General features: G+C 50.4%; 1 protein-coding gene across 7 annotated transcripts in view; it reads left to right on the top strand.

Moving 5' to 3' along the window:
* DNAJC16 (DnaJ heat shock protein family (Hsp40) member C16) overlaps positions 1–24832 on the top strand; it is a 48086-nt gene that overhangs the window by 10825 nt on the left and 12429 nt on the right. For 6 of the 7 annotated variants that reach the window (XM_008249768.4, XM_008249769.4, XM_008249767.4 and 3 more), the window contains 3 exons: positions 15222–15406; positions 17946–18050; positions 18698–18856. In XM_008249768.4, coding sequence (XP_008247990.1) covers positions 15222–15406; positions 17946–18050; positions 18698–18856 — 449 coding nt within the window. The remainder of the gene's footprint in view (positions 1–15221; positions 15407–17945; positions 18051–18697; positions 18857–24832) is intronic. The other variant, XM_070079256.1, reaches the window with a different exon arrangement.

The raw sequence follows: 24832 nt of genomic DNA, 5'->3' as shown, positions 1-24832 counted from the left end.
AGGTCTGGGAGCTGCCGGTGCCTGGATTTCCCCACATGTAGAGAGCATACTACTGGCAGCCGTGGGCTTGTGGTTCTGAAACAAAGTGTCAGCCTGCTGTGTGCAAGCCCTCAGGTGCTGGAATTCGGCAAACCGCTTTGCTGAGGCTGCAGGAAGGTCTCAGAAGAAGAGAGGACTTGTTCAGTACAGCCTGTAGCCCGTGGTGGCTATTGGTGCGTACGGAACGAATGAGAAGCCCTGGATTGAGTTGCTGCCTTGTCACAGAGCGTTATAGCCTTCGTGTGCCGCGGTAGGTGGCCGACGGAACCCAGTGTGGTCCAGGAGCTAACGGTGAGGCCCAACAGCAGGGCAGTAGCCCCGCACCACCGCATGGTTTTGAGTGGTAATACATTCACGCTTAAGGCAGATCAGGGCTGAGCTCCATCGTCCACATCCCAGGCAGGCATAGTGAGGTGGCAACACCGTGGTCCCCGCCATCAGTGTGCGTGTCTGAGCTCATTAGTGTCCTTTTCTGTCCTTGTGTCCTCTCAGCGAATTGTTTAACCCAGGCTTCTCCACGTCTGACGTGGGGGTAAGGACGTCAAACCTGTATCGTTAAGGAAGACTGAATGAGGAAAGCGTAGGCCCAGGGCCTGCTGCTCAGTAAGCGCTTAGTGCGCCTAGAGAATATCTGGTTGACTGATTTTCTAGTTCGTTTTTGTTTATTTTATTTTTGCCACATAGTTTTACATACTTATGGGGTGATTTCTCAATACATGTATACAGTGTGGAATCATCAAATCAGAGTGATTAGCATATCCATTGTCTCAAACGTCGATCATTTCTATGTGGTGGGAACATTCCAGATCCTCTTGTAGCCGTGCGGAAACACTGTGAAGTGTCGTGAACTGTGGCCGCCCTCCGGTGCTGCAGGGCGCCAGCCCTCGCTCTTGCTGCCTGCTGTAGCTTTGTCCCTGTTAACTGACCTCTCTACCCTCTGCCCCTGCCCCTCCCTGCCTCGGCAGTCACCGGTCACTGTTCCACTCTGAACTCGGATGAAGTCAACTCCTTTGGCTCCCACATGTGAGAGAGAACACGCAACATTTCTCCTTCTGCTCCTGGCTTTTTGCACTTAAAGTCGTGTCCTCCAGGCCCGTCCATGTTGCTGCAGATGTCAGGACTTTGTTCTTTTCATGGCTTTTTTTTTTTTTCCATGTGTACCTACAGCACTATTTCTTTTTTTTTTTTTTTTTTTTTTTTTTTTTTTTTTTTTTGACAGGCAGAGTGGACAGTGAAAGAGACAGACAGAGAGAAAGGTCTTCCTTTTGCCGTTGGTTCACCCCACAATGGCCGCTGTGGCCGGTGCACCACGCTGATCCGAAGGCAGGAGCCAGGTGCATCTCCTGGTCTCCCATGGGGTGCAGGGCCCAAGCACTTGGGCCATCCTCCACTGCACTCCCTGGCCACAGCAGAGAGCTGGCCTGGAAGAGGGGCAACCGGGACAGAATCCAGCGCCCTGACCGGGACTAGAACCCGGTGTGCCGGCGCCGCAAGGCGGAGGATTAGCCTATTGAGCCGCAGCGCCGGCCACAGCACTATTTCTTAACCCACTCACTTGCTGATAGACAGTTAGGTTGATTCTGTGTGGTTGCTGTTGTGAGTGGTTCTGTAATAAACAGCGAGAGTGAGATATCCCTACAGCACTGTTTCCTTTCCTTTGGAAAGATACTCGGTGGCGGGATCGCTGGATTGTTTGATGATTGTATTTTTAGTTGTCTGAGGAATCTCCATACTACTTCGTGTAATGGCTTCCCTCACTTACATTCCCACCAGCAGTGAATGAGAGCTCACCTTTGCCTATGCCCTTGCCAGAATTAATATTAATTCTTTCTTTCGTCTTTCTTCCTCCCTCCCTCCCTCTTTCTCTTTCTTCCTCCCTCCCTCCCTCTTTCTCTTTCTTCCTCCCTCCCTCCCTCTCTTTCTCTCTCTTTCTCCCTCCCTCTCTCTCTCTCTCTCTTTCTCTCTCTTTCTTTCTTTTTTAAGATTTATTTCTTGGTTTGAAGGTCAGTTAGGGGCTGGCACTGTGGCATAGTGGGCTAAGCTTCCACCTACGGCACCAGCATCCCATATGGGTGCCGACTTGCTGGCTACTTCACTTCCGATCCAGCTGCCTGCTGTGGCCTGGGAAAGCAGTGGAAGATGGTCTAAGTGCTTGGGCCCCTGCACCTACGTGGGAGACCCTGATGAGGCTCCTGGCTCCTGGCTCCTGGCTCGGGATGGCTCAGATCTGGCCATTGTGGCCATTTGGGAAGTGAACCAATTGATGGAAGACTTTCTCTCTCTCTCTCTCCCTCTCTCCCCCTCTCCCCCTCTCCGCCTCTGCCTCTGTGTAGCTCTGCCATTCAAATAAATATATAAATCTAAAAAAAAAATTAGTGCAGATAAAGATCTTTTAGGTTGGCCCTCAAAAGCAGAGCAGACACATGGGACTGCGTGGGGCTGAGGGGAAGCAGCAGGTGAGGGCTGAAGATGTTGCATTCATGATGAACACTGTTCCTCTGACAAAGGATTTTCACTAGAATACACAAGGAACCCAAGCAACGAAAGAACAAATATTCTGATTAAAAAATGGGCAAAAGAGCTGAACAGACACTCCTCAGAAGAGAAATAGCCAACAAGTATAGGAAAAACACCCCAAATCACTAATCATCAGGAAAATGCGATCCAAACCACCTCATCAGTTAGAACAGCTGTTATCAAGAAGACAGAGAAATAACCAATCCTGGAGCCGGCACTGTGGCGTAGCGGGTAAAGCCACCACCTGCAGTGCCGGCATCCCATGTGGGCACTGGTTCGAGTCCCGGCTGCTCCACTGCAGGCGGTGGCTTTACCCACAGTGCCGGCCCCTGCACTAATGTCTTAAAGCACTTCCCATGTTTTCTCCTAGTAGTTTCATACTTTCTTGTCTCACATATAAATCTTTATTTCGTGTTGATTTTTATATCTGGTAAAAGATTGGAACCTAGCTTCATTGTTCTACATGTGGATACTCAATTTTTGTTAGTTTTATGTTTGTTTTTTTAATTTTATTTATTTGAGAGGTAGAGTTACAGACAGAGGTAGAGTCAGAGAGAAAAGTCTTTCTTCTGCTGATTCACTCCCCAAACGGCTGCAAGGACCAGATCTGGGCTGATCTGAAGCCAGGAGTCAGGAGCTGCCTCCGGGGCACTGCAGGATCCAGCACTTGGGCCATCTTCTGCTGCTTTCCCAGGCTATAAGCTGAGAGCTGGATCAGAAGAGGAGCAGTCAGGACGCAAACCAGCGCCTATATGGGATGCCAGCGTTGTGAGCGGAGGCTTAGCCTACTACGCCACAGTGCCAGCCCGATACCCAGTTTTTCCAGCACTTGCCCCAGCCTATGTTCTTGGTGAAAGTAAAGCATTTTTCAAAGCCATATACTACCTTTTTCTTAAAATTTTATTTTCATTTAATTTGAAAGGTGGAAAGACAGAGGAACAGAGAGAAAGATCTGCCCTCTGTTAGTTCATTGTCCCAGTGCCCACAACAGCCAGCACCGAGCAGGTCAAAGCCAGGAGTTGGGAGCTCAGTCTAGGTCTCCCACTGGGTGGCTGGGCCCCAGGTGCTTTAAGAGTCGCCAGCAGCCCCACAGGGGGTCCGTTAGCAGGAGGCTGGGGCTCCCACCTGAGCAGCCCAGTGTGGGATCCAAGCATCCTAGACACTGTGCCAAGTGTTCACCCCAAAAGTTAATCTTGTAAAAAGCACCGATTTGTATAGATCCCTTTTGAAATTTTTCTTAAATGTTTTAGTCTGCTTTCTTCAGCTCACTGACTACGAGGCACCTGCTTATTTTGAGCTGAACTTTGGAGGGGTTGGAAGCGGCCAGGTAGGAGACCAAGGAGTGACGCGACAGGCAGAGAGACAAGGAGCGTCCTCAGCCTGGCCAAGCGGCGTGGCTGTGTGGGTGGGAGAGGAGGAAACAAGAAGAGAAAGCCGGGAGTCAGGCTGGAGGGAGCCTCAGGGTCCAGGCCAGGGGAGCGGGACTGCGCGTTAAACACAAGGTAAGGCCTAGAGGAGTGATCTACTCAGAGCCACGCGTCAGCAGGCTGGCTGGTAAAGCCATGTCAGGTATGGTTCAAAGACAGGAAGAACAGAGGTGGCGAGGTTACCAGCCCTGGTAAGAGAGCAGCACTGGCGTGAACCGGGGCCGTGGGGATAGAGAGGGGCAGACAGGTGCAGGGTGAGTCAGGTGAGTCGGATCCTGGGAGCTCCTGGCTCCTGGATCCATCTGAGTGTGGGGAAAGCGGAGAGAGGGTGAACAAGGCAGTGTGACAGGGAAGAGTTGCCTTGGGGGAGAAGTGGTTTAAAATAACGGTGACAACTTGGGCACTCAATGTGAAACAATGCAGGTGTAATAACAATACTAGTAGCTTGTGTTAATGTACCCTATGCTGAATGCCTTTAAGAGTGACTGTAGGGCAGGCGCCGCGGCTCACTAGGCTAATCCTCCGCCTTGCGGCGCCGGCACACTGGGTTCTAGTCCCGCTCGGGGCGCCCAATTCTGTCCCGGTTGCCCCTCTTCCAGGCCAGCTCTCTGCTGTGGCCAGGGAGTGCAGTGGAGGATGGCCCAAGTGCTTGGGCCCTGCACCCCATGGGAGACCAGGATAAGTACCTGGCTCCTGCCATCGGATCAGTGCGGTGCGCCAGCTGCAGCGCGCCGGCTACAGCGGCCATTGGAGGGTGAACCAACGGCAAAGGAAGACCTTTCTCTCTGTCTCTCTCTCTCACTGTCCACCTGCCTGTCAAAAAATAAAAAAAATAAAATTTAAAAAAAAAAAAAGTGACTGTAGCCCTGTGAGGCAGGGCCCTTCCCTCCATTGCCATCCCTCTGCACAGCTCCTTAGCCCTTTTGGTACTTTGTCCAGGGTCACAGTTGGCATTCGGCAGTTCTGGGACTCGCACCGGCAGTCTGGCACCACAGTGGGTCCATCAAACTGATTGCTGTACAGTCTTCCGGTGTCCACAAGTCATCAGCGAGTGAAGTTCTTGCCTTTCTTTTCGGTTGTTCTGCATGATCCTAGCAACTCAGACTTGACAGGCATGGAGGAAAGCAGGACGAGCAGCGGTGGAAGTAACGTTTACTGAGTGTTTCATCCACTCCGGCTGTGCTCCCAGAGCCTCTGGAAGACTGGCTGTGACTAATGTCAGATTAGTTTGGTTTAGTTTCCTCTTGCAAGCATTCAGACTAGTTGAAGATTCCTGACTACTGGGTTCTACTGGTAACACTAAGACGAGATCAGGACAGTGCTTACGACAGGGGTAAACACTGGTGCAGTGGGTGAAGCTGCTACTTAGGAGGCCTGCGTCCCGTCTGCTCCATTCCTGGCAGCTTCGTGCTGGTGCACTGGGGGGGCAAGGATATGGCCCAGGTACCTGGGTCCCTGCCACCATGGGAGACCCAGTTGGAGTTCAGGCTCCTGGCTTTGTCCTAGCCTTGCACTGGCTGTTGCAGACATTTGGGGGAGTGAGCCAGTGGGTGGGAGATCTCTCACTGTCTGTCTCTTGCGCTCTCTGTATCACTCTGTCTTTCCAATAAATAAATCTTTTAAATATACGTATAGTTTAGTTGAGATATCTGTGCACTTGAGTGTTTCCATTTTGAAATAACAGAAAGAGCAGACGGTCTTAGACATCATTAGCTGATTGGTAGAGAAGCCTGGACTCTTTCAGGGTGACATAAAATGTTGGAATTGCAGTAGCTGAAAGACACAGCAGGAGCCTGACCGGAGGAGGAATGTTGCTGCCGCTGCTCGGGTGGAGCCTGCTGTCCTGTAGTGGGAATAACTAGTGTGCAGGAGCTGCTGGTGCTTACAGACAGCTGTGCGGTGGAGCAGGGCCCAGGGACAGTTGGCAGTGCCCCTGACCTGGAGGAGCTCACCGGTCAGTTAGCTGGAGAGAGTACGTGTACACAGGGAACCCACACAACTTCACGTTTCCAAGTGTAGAACAAGACACGGCCGGCGAGTAAGCAGAAGCAGGGGATTCATCCCATAGTCTCAGGAAAGCATGTTTTCTCCGTCAGCTTTCAGGTGCCGGTTCCTGTGGTGGACCCTGAAGGGTGTATAATAAGAGTGATCGTGTTGAGCATGTCGGTTGCCTGGCATCGACCCAGGTTCTTTGCGTGGCTTATCTCTATCTCCAGTGCAAGGCGATAGAGACTGTTGTCATCCCTGTTGTACACTGAGGGAGCCAGGGCAGAGGAAGGTCAAGGCGCTGACCCCAGGGCAGGCTGCTCGTAAGCAGCAGGGTTGGGGTGTGGGCCCGAGAGCCTGGACCTTGAGCACTGCTGCACGGCACCGAAAACAAGTCCAGACCCTGTGCCCAGGAAACGCAGGTTAGAGACAGCACCACCACCAGCACCAGCACCTGCTCAGTGCTGCCAGGGTGTTAGGGGCTGGCGTCTTGAGATCAAACAGTGTTTCAGACAAACTGAATTCAGAGGCGCCTGCAGTGATTGTTCACCACGACTTCTTATTTTAAAAGAATGATTCCCGTCTTCCGAGGGAAGTGTGTGTTCTCAACTGTCCAGGAAGAGTCTGCCGCGATACTGGTGAAAATATGTTTTTTGTTTTCTGTTTTAGTTCTGTGCTTTTAACAAAAAGATTTATTTATTATTTGAAAGTCAGAGTTACAGAGGAGAGACAGAGGCAGAGAGGAGGGCAGGGAGAGATCTGCCATCTGCTGGTTCACCGACCAAATGGCTGTAACAGCTGTGCTGGACCAGGCCGGAGCCAGGAGCCAGGAGCTTCATCTGGGTCTCCCTTGTGGGTTCAGGGACCCAAGTACTTGGGCCATCTTCTCCTGCTTTCCCAGGCCATTACCAGGGAGCTGGATAGGAAGAGGAGCAGCCAGGACTTGAACCAGTGCCTATATGGGATGCTGGTGCTGCAGGCAGTGGCTTAACCCACTATGCCACAGTGCTGGCCCAGAGAGAGAAAGAGAGAGAGAGAGAGATCTTCCAGCCTCTGGATCACTGCCCAAATGGCTACAGCAGCCGAGGCTGGGCCAGGCCAAAGCCAGGAGCTCCGTCTGGGTCTCCCTCCTAGGTGCAGGGACCTAAGCAGTTGGGCCGTCTCCTGCTGCTTCCCGAGGCACATTAGCAGAGAGCTGGATCGGAAGTGGAGCAGCCAGGACTTGGGGATGCCAACATCGCTGGCAGTGGCTTAACCCACTGTGCCACGACATCAGCCCCAGTTCTGTGGTCTTAATTTTTATCTTCGTTTTGTTTTGTTTTAGGAAAATGTTTTTATTTTTTATTTTTTGGAATCTTTTATTTATTTATTTATTTTTGACAGGCAGAGTGGACAGTGAGAGAGAGAGAGACAGAGAGAAAGGTTTTTATTTTTAAAGATTTGTTTATTTATTTGAGAGGCAGAGTTACAGAGAGAGGGAGAGACAGAGAGAGTAAGGTCTTCCATCCGCTGGTTCACTCCCCAGTTGGCCTCAATGGCTGGAGCTTCGCCAATCCGAAGCCAGGAGCCAGGAGCTTCCTCCTGGTCTCCCACGTGGGTGCAGGGGCCCAAGGACTTGGGCCATCCTCCACTGCTTTCCCAGGCCATAGCAGAGAGCTGGATCGGAAGTGGACCAGCCAGGACTCGAACTGGTGCCCATATGGGATGCCGGTGTTTCAGGCCAGGGTGTTAACCCGCTATGCCACAGCACCAGCCCCTAATTCTGTTTTATTTCACATCATTTTGCATCTTGTGGATTGCTGATTGACAGGTTTATATTTAACCATATTGACAGTGGTGTGTTCTTCCAGTTGGCTTTCTGCCATGCCTTCAGGCATGTTCAAAGGTAGAAAAATAAAATATGTATAGATAAGTGTATAGAGGGTCAAAAAGAAAACATTTTCCTAAAAGATGGGGTACATGCAAACATGTTTAGGGATACATGCAAACGTGTTTAGGGATGCATGCAAACGTGTTTAGGGATACATGCAAACATGTTTAGGTTTGCCCAGTGACAGCTTCAAAATGCAGGCATTCCAAATACATTTAGTTCTGCACAGAAAGAAAATCCTCTTTCAGTCTCAAGAAGAGGAGAAAATTCAGTATTTTTCATTCCCCAGGCTATGTAAACCAGCCAGAAGCATCCATCCATATAAAAACCAAATATCGTTTCTGAAAAAGGACACACGTGCTTCGCCTCACATTTGCATTTGCTCAAGTTCGTTTGGGTTCTGGGCGTTTCTGGCACACAGCAGGTTCCACTGGTGCAGACTCGAACACGTGAATAATTTCACTTTGCGGTCGACCCAGCTGAGCTTGCCTTACAAAGCCTGAAGTGTGGCACTTCGAGACTGAAAACAGACAAGGCGACGCTGGGCACAGCTTTCACAGTGGCTGCAAGACCCGTCGTTATGTTCATTTCCTAGCCGAGTCTCAGGGAGAAACCGGAGCTGCCAGCTTTGCTCGCTCTTCCTTCCCAGCTCGGTGGGGGCCGGGGCGTGGATCTGGGCCGCAGGAGGACTTTAGTCTTCCTAGACTCTCGGACGTCTTTGCAGGAGGAAGAATTCCATGAATTAAAGGCACTAAACATGTGTCGTTCTCTGTTCTGTTGCTTATGATAGGCAATATTGAGGAGAGAAGTAAGGCGCCTCCAGAAGTTAGAAATGGGATCATGATAGTCAGAGCCAAATCCGCCACAGAAAAGACCCGAGAACAGAGCCTGGGTGGGCTTGGAAAGGCCTGCATTCAGGAAGGAGGTGCTGTGCGTAGTCCTGAGAATTCAGAAGTCGTTTAAGGTGGAAGAGGTGAAACCTAACCACTTGTGTTCTTTTTTATTTGGGGAAAAGCTGTACTGATGGAGCCTAGGAAAACGGGAGGCGGGGAAGGGAGGACATGGAGAGTGGGGGTTGGGCCTTGTGCACCCCTTCTTCCCAAGGACAGAACCAGAGTCTGTTGGAAGGTGAACCCCCCGCCCCATGCAAGATTCAACATGGTCTGGTTGCAATCGTACCTCGGAATAATAGCTGTAATAATTAGGTGCCTGAGTATTTCAGGCTCTGGATTAGGCTGTTTCTCATTCTATGCCATTTAATCCTCATAGCTCACAACCCATCTCTGTTTTATAAACAAGCAAACTGGTGCTCAGAGAGTTTAAGTGATGGGCTGGTGTTACAGCAAGTGGGTAGCAGAGCTCAGATTTAAATATGGTTCTAACTTCGAGCACTTTACCCGATTCATTTATTTGTTCAAGGGAAGAAAACAGTGCTAAGTACTAGGAACTGTTCTCAGCGTTCAGGATGCAGTGGTAAAGAAAGCAGCCAAAAAGCCCTGCCTTCATGGAGCTTATATTCTAGTGGAGAAAAGACAAACAAACAAACAAAATTACAGTCCAGAGGTGGTTACCAGAGAACGCCACTGGGGCCGGTGTTGCGCCTGCCTTCTCTCGGGAAGCCCACGTCTCACATCAGGTGCCTGGGTGGGTTCAGTCCCAGCTCCGCTGCCTGCTCCAGCTTCCTCCTCTTGGGCACCCTGGGAGGCAGCAGGCGATGGCTCAAGTGGCTGAGTCCCGCCGCCCGTGGGAGGCCCTGATTGAGTTCCTGGCTCTGGGCTTCAGCCCAGCCCAGCCTTGGCTACTGCAAGTATTTGAGAAGTGAATCAGTAGATGGGCAATCTGTGTGTGTGTGTGTGTGTGTGTGTGTGTGGCTCTCTAATAAGTCACTTTTTAAAATAAAAGAATTGAGCACACTGGGCGGTGTCCCTGAGAAGGCAGCCCCCGGGGCTGGGAGAACAAGATGCAGGAGACCGCAGCGTGGAGTAGCAGGAGGCGCAGGTCTTTCCCGGGCTGCTCTGTCCCTTGTCCTGACCCCAGACTCCCAGCCTCCTTTATGATGATTGCTTGCTTTTCTTTTCTTTTTTCTTTCTTTCTTTCTTTTTTTTTTTTTTTATTCGAAAGGCAGAGAGACAGAGGTCTTCCATCCACTGGGTCACTCCCCGATCCCAATGCCCCCAAAGGTCAGAGCTGGGCCAGGCTGAAGCCAGGAGCCAGAACTCAGTGTAGGTCTCCCAAGGGAGAGGCAGGAACCCAAGCCATTAACCTGTCAGTCTGCTCCCTGCTAAGTTGTGCGTTAGGAGGAAACTGGATCAGGAGTGGAATAGCTGGGACTTGAACCAGGCACCCTGGTGGAGGGCGTGAGTGTCCGAAGCAGCAACTTAACCACTGCGCCATGTGCCCGTCTCCACCTTTGTGATTTCTGGTGCCCTGAGTGTGGCAGAAGGCACCCTGAGTGACAGCGCAGTTACTGAAAACCGTAGACCGCAGGATCAGCGGAGAAATGGGCGTCTCATCTCGTGGCCGTCCCTGGGAAGGTCACTTAGGGTGAGTCCACTGGGAGAGACCGATCACTGTGTGGTTCAGAACCTGGACTGGAGGCTTTGCAGCCAGCCGGGACTGGGGTCAGAACTCGTTCCACCGCCCACGATAAAGCTTAGGCCCGACACCTGGCGTGGAGAGGCCCCACAGCGCCCTCTCCTGCCTCGGGCCTTGGCTGTGTGGCCACCCGACCTCCCCAGGTGGTATCTGCAGTCCGTGTGTGGGGCCAGACCTCCCAGTGTGTGCCTGCTACGTGTGGGATTCTCCTGCGCTTCCACTTGGTGATGCTCGTTCTGGGTATTTTAATGCCAAGAGTGGGATACAATCCTGTGCCAAAGTTGGCTCTGCAACATCCAGTTTGGATTCTTGTTCTGCGGTTTTATCAGCCCTACAGCTTGGGGAAAGTCTCTTTACCTCTTGGAATCCCTTCTGTGTCTGTAAATGAGGGGAGTGGGCTGTGTGATGCTGCGGTTGCTCCTTTCCTGCCCGGACACTGCCCAGGTCATAGATAGTCTGCTCAGCAGTTTTAAAACCTTAATTTGGGATCCTGGCCATTTATTCCAAAATTGCGTTTTAAGAATTTACAAATTAGGAAATAATCACACACAAAGATGTATATACAGAGATACAAGAATACCCATGAAAACATTCCTGGATGAGCGTTGTGGCGCATCCATATGAGACATCCCCTGTCAGCGTGCCTGGCGTCCAGTCCCCCTCTGCTTCCCATCCAGCTTCTGCTCATGCATCTGGGAGGCAGGAGACGATGGCTCAAAATGCTTGGGGCTGGCCGGCACCATGGCTCACTTGGCTAATCCTCTGCCTGCGGCCCCGGCACCCTGGGTTCTAGTCCCGGTTGCTCCTCTTCCAGTCCAGCTCTCTGCTGTGGCCCAGGAGGGCAGTGGAAGATGGCCCAAGTGGTTGGGTCCTGCACCCACGTGGGAAACTGGGAGGAAACACCTGGCTCCTGGCTTCGGATCGGCGCAGCGCCGGCCGTAGCAGCCATTAGGGGAGTGAACCAATGGAAGGAAGACCTTTGTCTGTCTCTCTCTCACTGTCTATAACTCTCTCTGTGTGTCTCTCTCTCTTACTGTCTAACTCTGCCTGTCAAAAAAAAAAAAAAAAAAAATGCTTGGGCCTTTGCCACCCATGTGGGAGACTTGGATTGAGTTCTGGGCTCCTGGCTTCAGATCCCTCTGCCTCTCCCTTTCTTTCTATCAGTCTGCCTTTCAAATAAATTAATTAATTAATTAATTAAACTTATAAAAAAGATTTATTTATTTGAAAGGTAGAGTGTCAGAGAGAGAGGGAGACAGAGAAAGGTCTTCCATCCTCTGGTTCACTCCCCAAGTGGCCACAATGGCCGGAGCTGGGCCGAGCCAAAGCCAAGAGGCAGGAGCTTCTTCTGAGTCTCCCACATGGGTGCAGGGGCCCAAGCACTTGGGCCATCTTCTGCTGCTTTCCCAGGTGCATTAGCAGGAAGCTGGATCGGAAGTGGAGCAGCCCGGTCATGAACTGGCGTCCAGATGGGCTGCTGGTGCCACAGGTGGTGCCCTTTCCTGCTTATGCCACAGCACCGGCCCCTTAAAAAATGTATAATAGTGAAGGCCAAAGGCAACTTTTGATATTGTGGTTTACAATAAGAAACATATCTATGTTGATGTTTATTCCCAACCCCTGGCGCAGACTCCTCCACCCCCGTAATTCCGGAGCAGTAGGTATACTAAGAGAACCTCTCCTCCTAGCCGTCTTTGACCTGGGGAAGACACAGAGCTGCTAATCCCTTAGAGGTCCCTGGGTCTTTTGTTCTAATGAGAAAACCCTGAAGGGGCTGCCGGGCAGGGGGCTGGTCACAGACCAGATGGGGTTGAAGCTCGGACATTTCAGCCCCGCGATCACAGCCAGAGGTTGAAGCTCCCATCAGAATCCCTGAGCTGGGGGCTGGCCTGTGGCACAGTGGTTAAGCCTCCCGTGACGCTGGCATCCGTAGTGGAGCACCAGTTCAGGTCGCAGCCACCCTGCTTCTGCTAGGGTGCTTGGGAGGGCGGCTGATGATAGCCCAAGTACTGGCCCTGCTACCCACACGGGAGACCAGGGTGACGTTCCTGGCTCCTGGCCCAGTGCTGGCCATTGTAGCCATTTGGGAGTGAACCAGCAGCTGGAAGATCTCTCCATGTCACTCTGCTTTTCAAATAAATAAATCCTAAAAACTGCTGGGCCCAAGAGCTTCTGGGTTGCTGAACACAGACATGGAGGTGTGTGGCGAGCGATAAGCCCAGAGAGGGCCTGGAAGTGCCACTCCCCTTCCCGCGTGCCTTGCCCGCTGCATCCCTTCTGGTACATTGGTAAGGGTCGGTAGTGTCTCCTTGAGCTCCTTCCCCAAGAAGGAGTCATGGGAAGCCTTGATGTGTAACCAGTGAGTGGGTTACAAGCGTAATCACCAGCTGGGATTGGGATTGGCATCAGAAGTGGGGGCTGTCTGTGGCCTGACCCCCGCCCTCTTCCTCCAGAGAGAGAGTGTCAGGATGGAATTGGATTAGAGGATACGCCCCTACTGTCTGCTGGAGGATTTCCTGGGGTAGGGGCGGCCCCAGCACGTCTGATACCAGCAGTGAAGTGTTAGTTGAGTGTGAGCGTAGCCAGCCCTTTGGCTTTGGCCTTCTCACCTCAGCGTGCAGCAGCAAAGAGCTGCTTGAACAGGCGGATGCCAGGGAGCCCTCGTGTGTGCCAGGCTGTGCTGTGGTGCTGGGGACACGTCAGTGATCCAAAGTTCCCTGCCCTCGCGTTCTAGAAGAGGAAGACACACAGTAAACAATCAACAGGAAAGGGACGTGGGGTGCAGTGTGGGAGGAGAAGGTGAGCAGTGCGGAGACTCCGAGCCCTGGCAGTGAGGTGCCGTGGTGGGCCAGGACTTGAAGTTGGTGAAGGAGTCAAGAAGATGCGCAGGCCAGGCAGAAGGGATGGCCAGTGCCAAGGCCCTGAGGCAGGCAGGAGAGCAAGGATTGCTGGAGGCCAGAGCCGGCTGAGTGTGAGGAGTCGGAGAAGGGGGGAGCAGAGGGGACCAGAGATCAAGTCACCAAAGGTCTTGTTGTTTCTGAGCGAAGCGGCTAACACTTGCCAGGGTTGGGCAGAGGAGTGACGTGATCCGTGTTTATATTTTAGAAGGAACAGTCAGGCCACAGTGTTTCAAATGTTGGGGACAAGGAGAAACAGGGAAACCATTAGGAGTCACGGCAACCCAGGCAAGAGGGACAAGACAACTCAGAGAGGAAAGCAGAGGCCAGCATCGTGGCACAGAGGGTTAACCTGCCGCTTGTGATGCCAGCATCCCCTGTGAGCGCCGATTCGAGTCCTGGCTGCTCCACTTCCCATCCAGCTCCCTGTGAGTTCTCCTGAGAGAGCAGCAAATGATGACCCAAGTGCTTGGACCCCTGCCAGCCAGATGGGAGAGCCGGATGCAGTCCCAGGCCTGAGTATTGCGACCATCTGGGGAGTGAACACAGGTGGAAGATCTCTCTTTCTCTCCCTCTATGTCTCCCCTTCTCTAACTCTCCCTTTCAAATAAGCCTTTTTAAAAATGGAAATGATAAAAAGCAGTCAAATGCCAAGTGTTTTCTGAAGAGAGAACCAGTGGACTTGCTGAAAGATGGGATATGGGGTACGAGACGCACGAGAAGTCAAGGAAACCTGAAGACTTCTGACCTGAGTAAGGGGAGGATGGAGCTGCCGTCAGCGCAGAGGCGTGGAATGGGCCTGTGGGAAGAGATCAGGGGTTCATTTTCGGAAATATTAGGCTTGAAAAGTCCGTTAGACATCCAAAAGGAAGTGCGTATCCGTTGGCTATTTGTGTAATGTCTCCAGTCGTTGGCAGAGTGATTGGCCCCCTAGATTTATTGTGTGTATGAAAGGACAAGCAAAGGTATTCAGGTGTCAAGTGATGTGAGTCTCAAATGATGCCGTGTTATTTTCTGTACTTGTGTGTACATACACACATTTGTGTCAGAAAAGGAACAGATACCAAAATGTTAACAGTGGTCATACGGGATATAGATTTTTTTTCCCCCCAAAGATTTATTTATTTATTTATTTGAAAGGCAGAGTTACAGAGAAGGAGGGACAGAGAGATCTTCCATCTGCTGGTTCACTCCCCAAATGACCTACATGGCCAAGGCTAAGCTGGGCCAGGCCAGAGCCGGGAGCTTCATCCAGGTCTCCCACGTGGGTGCCGGGGCCCAAGCACGTGGGCCGTCCTCAGCTGCTTTCCCAGGCCATTAGCAGGGAGCTGGATCAGAAGTGGAGCAGCCAGGACTCTGGCACCCGTGTGGGATGCCAGCGTTGCAGATAGCAGCTTAACCACTGCACCACAGTGCTGGCTCCAGGATGTGGGCTCTTTACGGATTTTCACTTAATTTCTTCCTCATTTTTGAAAATCGTATTTTCCAATATCTGTTGAAAGTAATCGTATAAAATGTAGACATGGTCCCGAGGGTGAGAAGGCCGACTACCTCCTGTCCGCTGATAAACCCCAGCTCTCAGCCACGGCTGTTACTGGATCCGTAGGCTGCGTATAGCTGCTTGTTTCTTTATGAATTGGAATGCTGTGTCTTACAGTATTTCCTCTTAGCCTATTCCCAAAATTTGAAGTCACAGGCTAAAAGAAAGAACTATAACTCTTCTTTGCACCAGCTTGAACAATCTAGAATTCCAGCGGTGAGCCAAGGCTCCCACAGGCTACTTGGAAGGCTGTCCTCGCCTCCTGCGTCGGGGTTTTAACCTCACAGCAAAAAATGTTCTCCAGTTGCTGTGGGGGCATAAAAAGTGTGCATGTCTTCTGCACTTTTCAGGTGTGGGAATCGGCGTGGTCCACGCTGGGTATGAGAGACGCCTGGCGCATCACCTGGGGGCACACAGCACACCCTCTATCCTGGGAATCATAAATGGGAAAATCTCCTTCTTCCACAACGCAGTTGTCCGCGAGAACCTACGGCAGTTTGTCGAGAGTCTTCTTCCAGGGAACTTGGTGGAGAAAGTGAGTACCTGCCCAGGAGACGGGACAGAGGGGCATCGGGGAGGTGCCTGGCTCTGGCTGCCCAGAACTTGTGTGTGGTCCTCTCAGACCTGGGTCTCACTCTGAGCAAGGCAAGCCACGTGTTAGTTAGCTAACCACTCAAACCAAATGTTGTTTTTCTAAACCAAATAACTTAAGTGAAGTCTGTAAGAGACTGAAGTTTGAAATAGATGGAGTACAGAGACCGAGAGAACTCATTCCTGGGAACCCTCTTGTGGGTTTTACCCTGACTTCAGAAACTGTGCCTAAAATGACAATGACCATTTTCTAAACAACGTGAGATCACATGGGGGTTGAAGGATTTCTTTCTAGGTCATGAAGTTGTTCGTGGGAAGACATTTGTCTTACGATAATATTCAAGTTAAATTAGATTTGGTGATATATTCAATGATCAGGGACTAGTATTAGGTACAGCAGGTTAGGCTGCTGCTTGCGACTCTGGCACCCCCGTATCAGAGTGCCCACTGGAGTCCCGGCTGCTCCACGTCCGATCCAGCTCCTGCTAGTGCACCTGGGAAGGCAGCAGAAAATGGCCTAGGTATTTGGGTATTTGGCCCCTTCCACCCTTATGGGAGACCAAGATGGGACTCCTGGCTCCTGATTCAGCCTGCCACAAAGCTGGCTGTTGCAGCCACCTGGGCAGTGAACCAGCAGATGGAGGACCTCTCTCCCTCTGTGTCTGTGTCGCTCTTTCAGATCAATAAATAAGTGTTCAAAAATATATTTAATGATCATATCATAGAAAACATCAGCCTCCATGAAAGTAAATATTTTGGGAACTTTAAAAACTTGGGGTGACACAGCAGTAAGAAGCTAAAGTAAGCAGTAAGAGCTAAAGAAGCGAGACGTGTTCGAGTTCACGCTAGTTTGTGGTTTCTACATTTAAGCCCCCAATAATTTTTGTCTGGTATCTTTGGTTAGGGATCAAAGTAACTGGGAAAAGGCTCTCATTTTGCTTTAAATCATTCAGTGTTTTAACAAAACCAAGGAAAGTGAACATGTAAAACTTTCTATCCTGTTTCTGTATTCAGGATTCATAGACTGAGACATTAGCTACTAAAGAAATAGGTGGTACTTCAGAGAGTTTGCAGGAAAATAAATAGGTTTCTCATGGTGTAAAGAAGTGTTGGGTCCTTGCCTGAGTGGGCTTGAGAAAGTTCATTAAAAGGAAACCACTGAAATGGATCTCAGAAATTTTTGGCACCAAATTGACTTATTTGAGGACCCCTGCATTTTGCTGGCGTCTGCTTAGAAGGTCAGAGTATTGTAGGTTCCTAAAATGATGACAGGCGTTCCGATCGGCCCTCGGGCACCTACAGACAATCTGGTCAGTGCGGGCACAAGGTCACTGAAGTGTTGGGGACACTTTTCCAGCAGCTTCCGGGCAGGGAGTGGCTGTTTCCACCCAGTATGTTGGAGCCCATCCCGGAGGGCAGGGGAAGGCTTCCTGTGAGTTTTCCAGGTGAGGAGAGGGGAGAGCGAGGACTGGAGACCTGAGACACCTGCTTCGGGTGAAGCAGTCATTGGCGAGCCACGGAGTCTGGGCTTAACGGGGTTAACAGGACTCTCACCGCAAGGGCTCAGAGCACCTCCGCGCCCCTTAAGAACGTGGACCTGGGCCTGGAGGTGCTGGAGCCACTGCACAGGTGTGAGCGGAGGACTGATAGTTAAGCTTTTGAACTATGGAAAATTTCCACCACAGCTTTAATTTGTGCATTTTCTTAAGTTGTTTTCTCCAAAGAACAAAAATAGGGGAAAAGTAATGATTCAGATGGCAATAAATAATTAACACGCAGATGGGAGGGGCTCCCTTTTATCGAAGCCATTTCAGCAGGGCAGGTGTTGCGTCATCTTCGGCAGGTGAGCAGATTAAGAAGTGCCGGCTGATTAAGCAAGAGCCAACTCCAGAAGCTCAGCTTTGTTAAAAAAGATTTTATTTGTTTATTTGAGAGGTAGAGTTACAGACAGTGAGAGGGAGAGACAGAGAGAAAGGTCTTCCTTCCGTTGGTTCACTCCCCTAATGGCCGCAACGGCTGGAGCTATGCTGATCCGAAGCCAGGAGCCAGGTGCTTCCTCCTGGTCTCCCATGGGGTGCAGGGGCCCAGGCACTTGGGCCATCTTCTACTACCTTCCCAGGCCACAGCAGAGAGCTGGACTGGAAGAGGAGCAGCCGGGACTAGAACCGGCACCCACATGGGATGCTGGCACTGCAGGCAGAGGATTGACCTACTGAGCCACAGCGCCAGCCCCAGAAGCTCAGCTTCTATAGTGTGGTCATAACTGCTCCAGACAGGATTATGGTTGCAGTCACAAGAGTTGAGACAAATGAAACTAAGGAATCCATATCTGTTCCTTTAATAGTCAAATAAAGACATAAAAATAATCTGCAAGCAACTTCTTACACATATTTGATTTGTTTACTTAACTCCTGATTGGAGGGTAGTATGATTACTAAGAATTAACTACCAACGCTAAACTAACATTCTGTTTTCACTTTAAGGTGACCAACAAAAATTATGTGCGATTTCTCTCTGGCTGGCAGCAGGAGAATAAGCCACACGTCCTTCTGTTTGACCAGGTGCCCACTGTGCCACTGCTGTACAAGGTACAACATGGCGGCAGGCCGTTTTCTCGTCTTTTCATAAAAAGTCATCTCGACTGGGAGTGTGTAACCTGTTCGTCTTGTTTTGTTGTTGAGTGTCTCTGATACAAGCATCCGGAACCTGAAATGCTCCAAACTGTGAAACTCCCTGAGCATCGACGCGATGCTTACGTGGAAAATTCCACACCGGACAGCTGCTCGGGGTCAGATCTCGGGCACTCTAAAAATATTGTTTGAGATCGTCTTCAGCCTATTTGAAACATAAATGAATTTTGTGTTGAAACTGGGGCGCCGTCCCCAAGACTTCTCATTATGTATAAGGACATGTTCCTAAGTTGAAATGCTGCATTCCCGTGTGTTCTGTGTCAGGGACCCTCAGCCTGTGCCAGCATCCCCCCCAGTGCAGAGCTCAGTGAGCTGAGTATTTTGCTTTATCTATAAAAAAAAAAAAAAAAAGAATGAGTTGTATTCACCTTGGTTGATACCGTTTTTGTGCTTGGAACACCGTTAGACTCCGGGAAGTACACAAGGGTACAGAGGCCCTGGCGGGGCCGTGGGAGCTGGCACTCACCTCCACCTGTGGATGTGAACGAGCGAGTTAGATGCTGCGCCCTCAGTCTCATTTTCTCCCCTCTGTTGTGCCCTCACAGTTGACTGCTTTCGCGTACAAAGACTATTTATCGTTTGGATATGTGTGTGTGGGTGTGAGAGGGGCAGAAGAGATGACAAGGCAGCTGAACATCAATGTCTATGCCCCCACCATCTTGATCTTTAAAGAACACATAAACCAGCCCGCCGATGTCATCCAGGTACGTGCCGGCCCCTGTGCTCCAAGATTTCCTCCCTCCGTGTTGTAGCTCGTCTTCACGGAAAGCAAACAGCAGAATGGAACAGAGCAGGTGAGAGCGTGAGAAGAAACTAGTTCTCGGTCTTGGTGATATTTTGCTGTAAAAAATGTCTTTTACCTCTCATGTGCTCCTATTGGAAATCAACAGTCTTTTTCCAAGATGAATTACAAAAAATGAATTTAAAATCTAAATGTAGGGACAAGAGTTGTGGTGCAGCAGGCTACGCTGTCACTTGAGGTGCGGTGCCTGCATCTCACGTCACAGGGCCTGGCTCAAGCTGCATCCTGTGCTTCTGACCCAGCTTCCTGCTAACGCACCCGGAGGCAGCAGCTGAGGGCCCAAGTATTTGAGTCCCTGGGAGACCCAGACAGAGGTCCTGGCTCCTGGCGTTAGCCTGGCCCAACCCCAGCTGTTGCAGTCATTTGGAGAGTGAGCCAGCAGATGGAAGATCTCTCTCTCTCTGTATCTCCCCCTACTTCTCTCTCTGTAACTCTACCTTTCAAATAAAATTTTTTTAAAAGGTTAAATGTAAAGCAGTAATGAAAAAGAGTAAGAATAAACCACAAACTAACTGAACAAGCACATAGAGGAGTATATGATCTTTTTTTTTTTTTTAAGGTTTTATTTATTTATTTTAAAGGCAGAGTTACAGAGAGGCAGAGAAAGAGAGAGAGGTCTTCCATCTGCTGGTTCATTCCCCAAATGGTCACAAAGGCCAGAGCTCAGCTGATCAGGAGCCAGGAGCTTCTTCTGGGTCTCCCACGTGGGTACAGGGGCCCAAGGACTTGGGCCATCCTCCACTGCTTTCTCGGGTCATAGAGAGCTGGATCCGAAGTGGAGCAGCCAGGACTTGAACCAGAGCCCACCTGGGATGGCAGCACTGCAGGCAGCAGCTTTACACATTCTGCCACAGCGCCGGCCCCAAGTATATGATCTTAAGGTGGAAGGTCTAAAAGGACTGGGAAAAATTTTACTGGAAAATCTTAATAATTTGATTATAAGTGTTACGTTTTTCTATAAATATTTTAAAATTTAAAGTTAAAAATTGAAATGTAATTTCTGAAGTTTTGCCTTTTTTTTTTTTTTTTTTTTTTTTTTTTTTTTTTTTTTTTTGAGAGAGAGAAAGGGAATTACAGAGAGGGAGAGAGAAAGAGAAAGGTTTTCCGTCCTCTGGTTCACTCACTAAATGGCCATAACAGCCAGAGCTGGGCCAATCCGAAGCCAGGAGCCAGGAGCTTCTTTTGAGTCTCCCACGTGCGTGCAGGCGCCCAAGGACTTGGACTATCCTCCACTGCTCTCCCAGGCCATAGAGAGCTGGATCTGAAGTGGAGCAGCCAAGACTTGAACCAGCACCCACATGGGATGGCGGCACCACAGGTGGAGGCTTAGCCTACTGCGCCACAGTGCCAGTCCCTAAAGTGCTCCTTTTGATAAAGATCAGTGCAAAATTCTAAAAAGGAATTCAAAGGACTGATAAACCTTTTTAAGATTTAAATCTCGCTAATACCCAGAGAAAGGAAAAGTTAACATTTTTTTTATCACCCATCAAATTGTGTTTGGCAGTGTTCAGAACGTACAGAAAAAAAAGCCTTCTCTGTGCCTTGCTGGACTTTGAGTTGTGAGCACTGCTGGTTGCCCATTCTGTGCCAGGCCCTGCTCTGGGGCCAGAGGGCAGCAGTCCCTGCCCTGGGTCCTGCTTGGGAACTGTCTGCTCCGGGGCGGGCATTTAGCCTGGCAGCCGAGATGCCACATCCCACGTCAGACAGGCTGGGTGCTGTTCCCGGCTCCACCTCCTGCCGCCAGCCTCCCACGGAAGCAGACCCTGGGAGGCAGCGGTGACGGCTGAAGTGCCTGGGCTCCTGCCACCCAGCTTCAGCCCCCCCACTTCAGGCATTTGGGGAATGAACAGCTGTGGGGCACTCTCTGCTTTTATCTCCTCTTCTCTATCTTCTCTGCCTCTCAAATAAATTTTAAAAATGTTAAATATACATATCAAAATATTAGTAATTATCTTAATGGTAAATTATATAGTTATAAAATATGCTTTTTTTTTTTTTTTGACAGGCAGAGTGGACAGTGAGAGAGACAGAGAGAAAGGTCTTCCTTTTGCCGTTGGTTCACCCTCCAATGGCCGCCACGGCCGGCGCGCTGCAGCCAGCGCACCGCGCTGATCCGATGGCAGGAGCCAGGAGCCAGGTGCTTTTTCCTGGTCTCCCATGGGGTGCAGGGCCCAAGCACCTGGGCCATCCTCCACTGCACTCCCTGGCCACAGCAGAGGGCTGGCCTGGAAGAGGGGCAACCGGGACAGAATCCAGCGCCCTGACCGGGACTAGAACCCGGTGTGCCGGCGCCGCTAGGCGGAGGATTAGCCTAATGAGCCGCGGCGCCGGTCTAAAATATGCATTTTCTAAAATCCCTTTAATGAACATATTATTTTATATTTTTTAACATTAAAATCAGCAAGGACCCTTTGGCGCTCCCTCGCCTAAGGGAGGCTAGAGTGAGAAGTTCTATAAAATCCTGTGTGTCAGTCCCCCAGTGATCATTTCGGTGCCTGCCGACTCTGTAATCAAGACAGAGAAGCCCGGCCGGCGCCGCGGCTCACTAGGCTAATCCTCCACCTTGCAGCGCTGGCACCCCGGGTTCTAGTCCCAGTCAGGGCACCTGATTCTGTCCCGGTTGCCCCTCTTCCAGGCTAGCTCTCTGCTGTGGCCCGGGAGAGCAGTGGAGGATGGCCCAGTGCTTAGGCCCTGCACCCGCATGGGAGACCAGGAGAAGCACCTGGCCCCTGGCTTCGAATTAGCGTGGTGCACCAGCCGCAGCGGCCATTGGAGGGTGAACCAACGGTAAAGGAAGACCTTTCTCTCTGTCTGTCTCTCTCTCTCACTGTCCACTCTGCCTGTCAAAAAAAAAGACAGAGAAACCCTGCACCTCTGTCGTCCAGGGGTAGTCTTTGCCTCCAGCAATTCACTCGCGAGATCTTTAGGAAGACAGTAATCAGTTCAGCTCGGGACATGATGAGTTAGAGGGAGCCCTGTAGGAAACTTCAGAGGCATTGTTTTTCGGCAGTTGGGTGTAGGAACCTAGGAAGGGCACGTAGAGTGGGGACAGGTTGCTGGATCATCAGTTATGGGCAGCAGTTCAGAGTCCTGAGGACTGATGCGATCTCCCAGGAATAGCATGGGAAGGAAAGAGCAAGAGGACCAAGGACAGAACCCGGGCAACCACCAGCAGGTGGAAGGAGGGCTGTGCGATGGAGACCGAGAAGGAGCGCAGGGAGTCGGTGGACGAGATGACCTCAACCCAGGGGTCATGAGTGAGGAACTGGGAACTGCCTTTAAGTAACAGTTTATAATATTTTTTAATATTTATTTATTTACTTGAGAGAGAGAGTTACAGAGAGAGGTGTTCCATCTGCTGGGTCAGAGCTTTGCCGATCTGAAGCCAGGAGCCAGAAGCTTCTTTCAGGTCTCCCACGCAGATGCAGGGGCCCAAGCACTTGGGCCATCTTCCACTGCTTTTCCAGGCCATAGCAGAGAGCTGCAGCCAGGACTCGAAGCGGTGCCTATATGGGATGCCGGCACCGCAGGCAGAGGCTTAGCCCACTACGCCACAGCATCAGCCCCCAACAGTTTGTAATCTTGAGAATTGTATTAATTTACCTCCTGAGGGAAATTGTAAGTCAAATGCATGTACAAAATCACTGGGTCTTTATGTATATAAAAACGCACACTTAACATAAGCCACATTTCCCCAGAGGCACCAGCTTCGTGTAACACTGGAAGCACCAGCTGTTTCCTTTAGCTCTAGACAGTTTGTCCTCAGCAGCGGGCAGCTAGACCCAGGAGCCAGTCAGGTATTAAACCCAGGTACTCCAAGGAGGGATGCAGGTGTCCCGGCCGGCTCACTGACTGCCTGGCCACACGCCTGCCCCAGGAGGGTTGATTTAGCAGCTTTGTCGGATAACTGGGAATATTATGCTTGCCGCTGTGCCCAGACTCAATAAATAGTAGTGTCTTAAAGATTATCTGCTATGTGGATTCAGTGAACTTCTAGTATCTTGTTAAATTAAGAACTACCTTATGCTTACAAGAAATCTTTTATTCATGCCGGATTTTGTAATATCATGCACTGGACACTTGGAAACATTCCACTGACGTTTCAGTGTTGACAGATTTCATTATCCCCGTATATAAAAGTAAGGATCACATCACATTGATGAACCAATCTTAGAAAGCTTTGAGAAGCTGTCAAGCTTACAATGACCAATAGAAATTTTTTAAAAGTCTTAATTTTTTGGAAGCCTGGATTTTGTCATAAGCAACAAATACCATCAGTTTTTGTTTGTTTTTTTTTTTTTTTTAAGATTTATTTATTTATTTGAAAGTCAGAGTTACACAGAGAGGAGAGGCAGAGACAGAGAGGTCTTCCATCCTATGGTTCACTCCCCAAATGGCCACAACGGCCAGACCTGCGCTGATCCCACACCAGGAGCCAGGAGCTTCTTCTGGGTCTTTCATGTGGGTGCAGGGGCCCAAGGACTTGGGCATATTCTACTGCTATCCTAGGCCATAGCAGAGAGCTGGATAGAAAGTGGAGCAGCCAGGTCTCAAACCGGCACCCATATGGGATGCCTGCGCTTCAGGCCAGGGCGTTAACCCGCTATTCCACAGCACCAGCCCCTAACAGTTCTTCTTAAAGTGCCAGGGTCACACCGTTCATATCTAAGAAAATGTGCCAGACGCCCAGGTCACGAGGTTGTTATTCCAAGTGAAAATGAGGCTCCGTTTAGGAGAGTGGTTAGTGTGAAGCTCCCCAGGTAAGCACTGTGCTCAGGGCGCCCAATAAACTTCTGTGTAATTTCCTTTTCCCATGGACTTTTTGAAGGCCCCTTGTACGTCACCGCACGGTGCATTGTAGCAGGTATGACAATTCCCCCATCTTCCCTGTGAAGCAGACATTAAGGAAATTTATAAAAACGTCAAACAGCACTGCTCAGCTCACTAACTGTTTTTGGGTTGGGAAAGTACTCTTAGTTTAAAATTATTTTTGTGAACATATCTGAGTTTTGCTTATTTTTAAATGAATTTTTAAAATTTCTCATTGATCTAACAATATCAGCAGAAAAGCCACATAAGCACAAACTCTTTGGGATCCTCCATAAATATTATTTATCTGATTATTTATTTTTATATTTGAAAGGCAGAGTGATAGAGGGAGAGACATCTGCTGGTTCACTCCCCAAATGACTGCAACAGCCCAGGCTGGGCCAGACTGAAGCCAGGAGCCAGGAACTCTATCCTGGTCTCCATGTCGTAGCAGGCACACAAGTATTTAGGCCATGATCCGCTGCCTTCCCAGGTGCAGGAGCAGGGAGCTGGATTAGAATTGGAGTAGGGGCCGCACTCTGGCGTAGCGGGTTAAGCACCGCCTGTGGTGCCAGCATCCTGTATGGGCAGGAGTTCATGTCCCTGGCTGCCCCACTTCTGATCACAGCCTCTTGCTAACGTGCCTGAGAAAGCAGAAGGTGGCCCAAGTGTTTTGGCCCCTGCACCCACACAGGGGACCTGGAGGAAGCTCCTGGCTCCTGGCTCCTGGCTCCTGGCTCCTGGCTCTGGCCGTTGTGGCCCTTTGGGGAGTGAACTAGCAGATGGAAGATTTCTCTGTCTCTTCCTCTCTCTCTGTAACTCTCCCTTTCAAATAAAGAAATCAGTCTTAAAAAAAAAAAAAAAAAAGAAGTGGAGTAGCTGTTGGGAACAGTGCAGGGCTCCCACCTGAGTCGCAAGAACTGTTACTTGTGGTCACCTGCTGCCCCGCAGGCTCTGTTAGCAGGAAGCTGGCACAGGAACCAAACGGAAACGAGCGTCTTAACTTGCAGACTAAATGTTCTCCCAGGAGTTTGTCTGAAGGCCCCTCACGGGCGTGGATTTCAACATT

This window comes from Oryctolagus cuniculus, chromosome 7, assembly GCF_964237555.1.
Source record: "Oryctolagus cuniculus chromosome 7, mOryCun1.1, whole genome shotgun sequence".
Classification (NCBI taxonomy): Eukaryota; Metazoa; Chordata; class Mammalia; order Lagomorpha; family Leporidae; genus Oryctolagus; species Oryctolagus cuniculus.
This window is presented reverse-complemented; position numbering and strand designations above follow the sequence as displayed.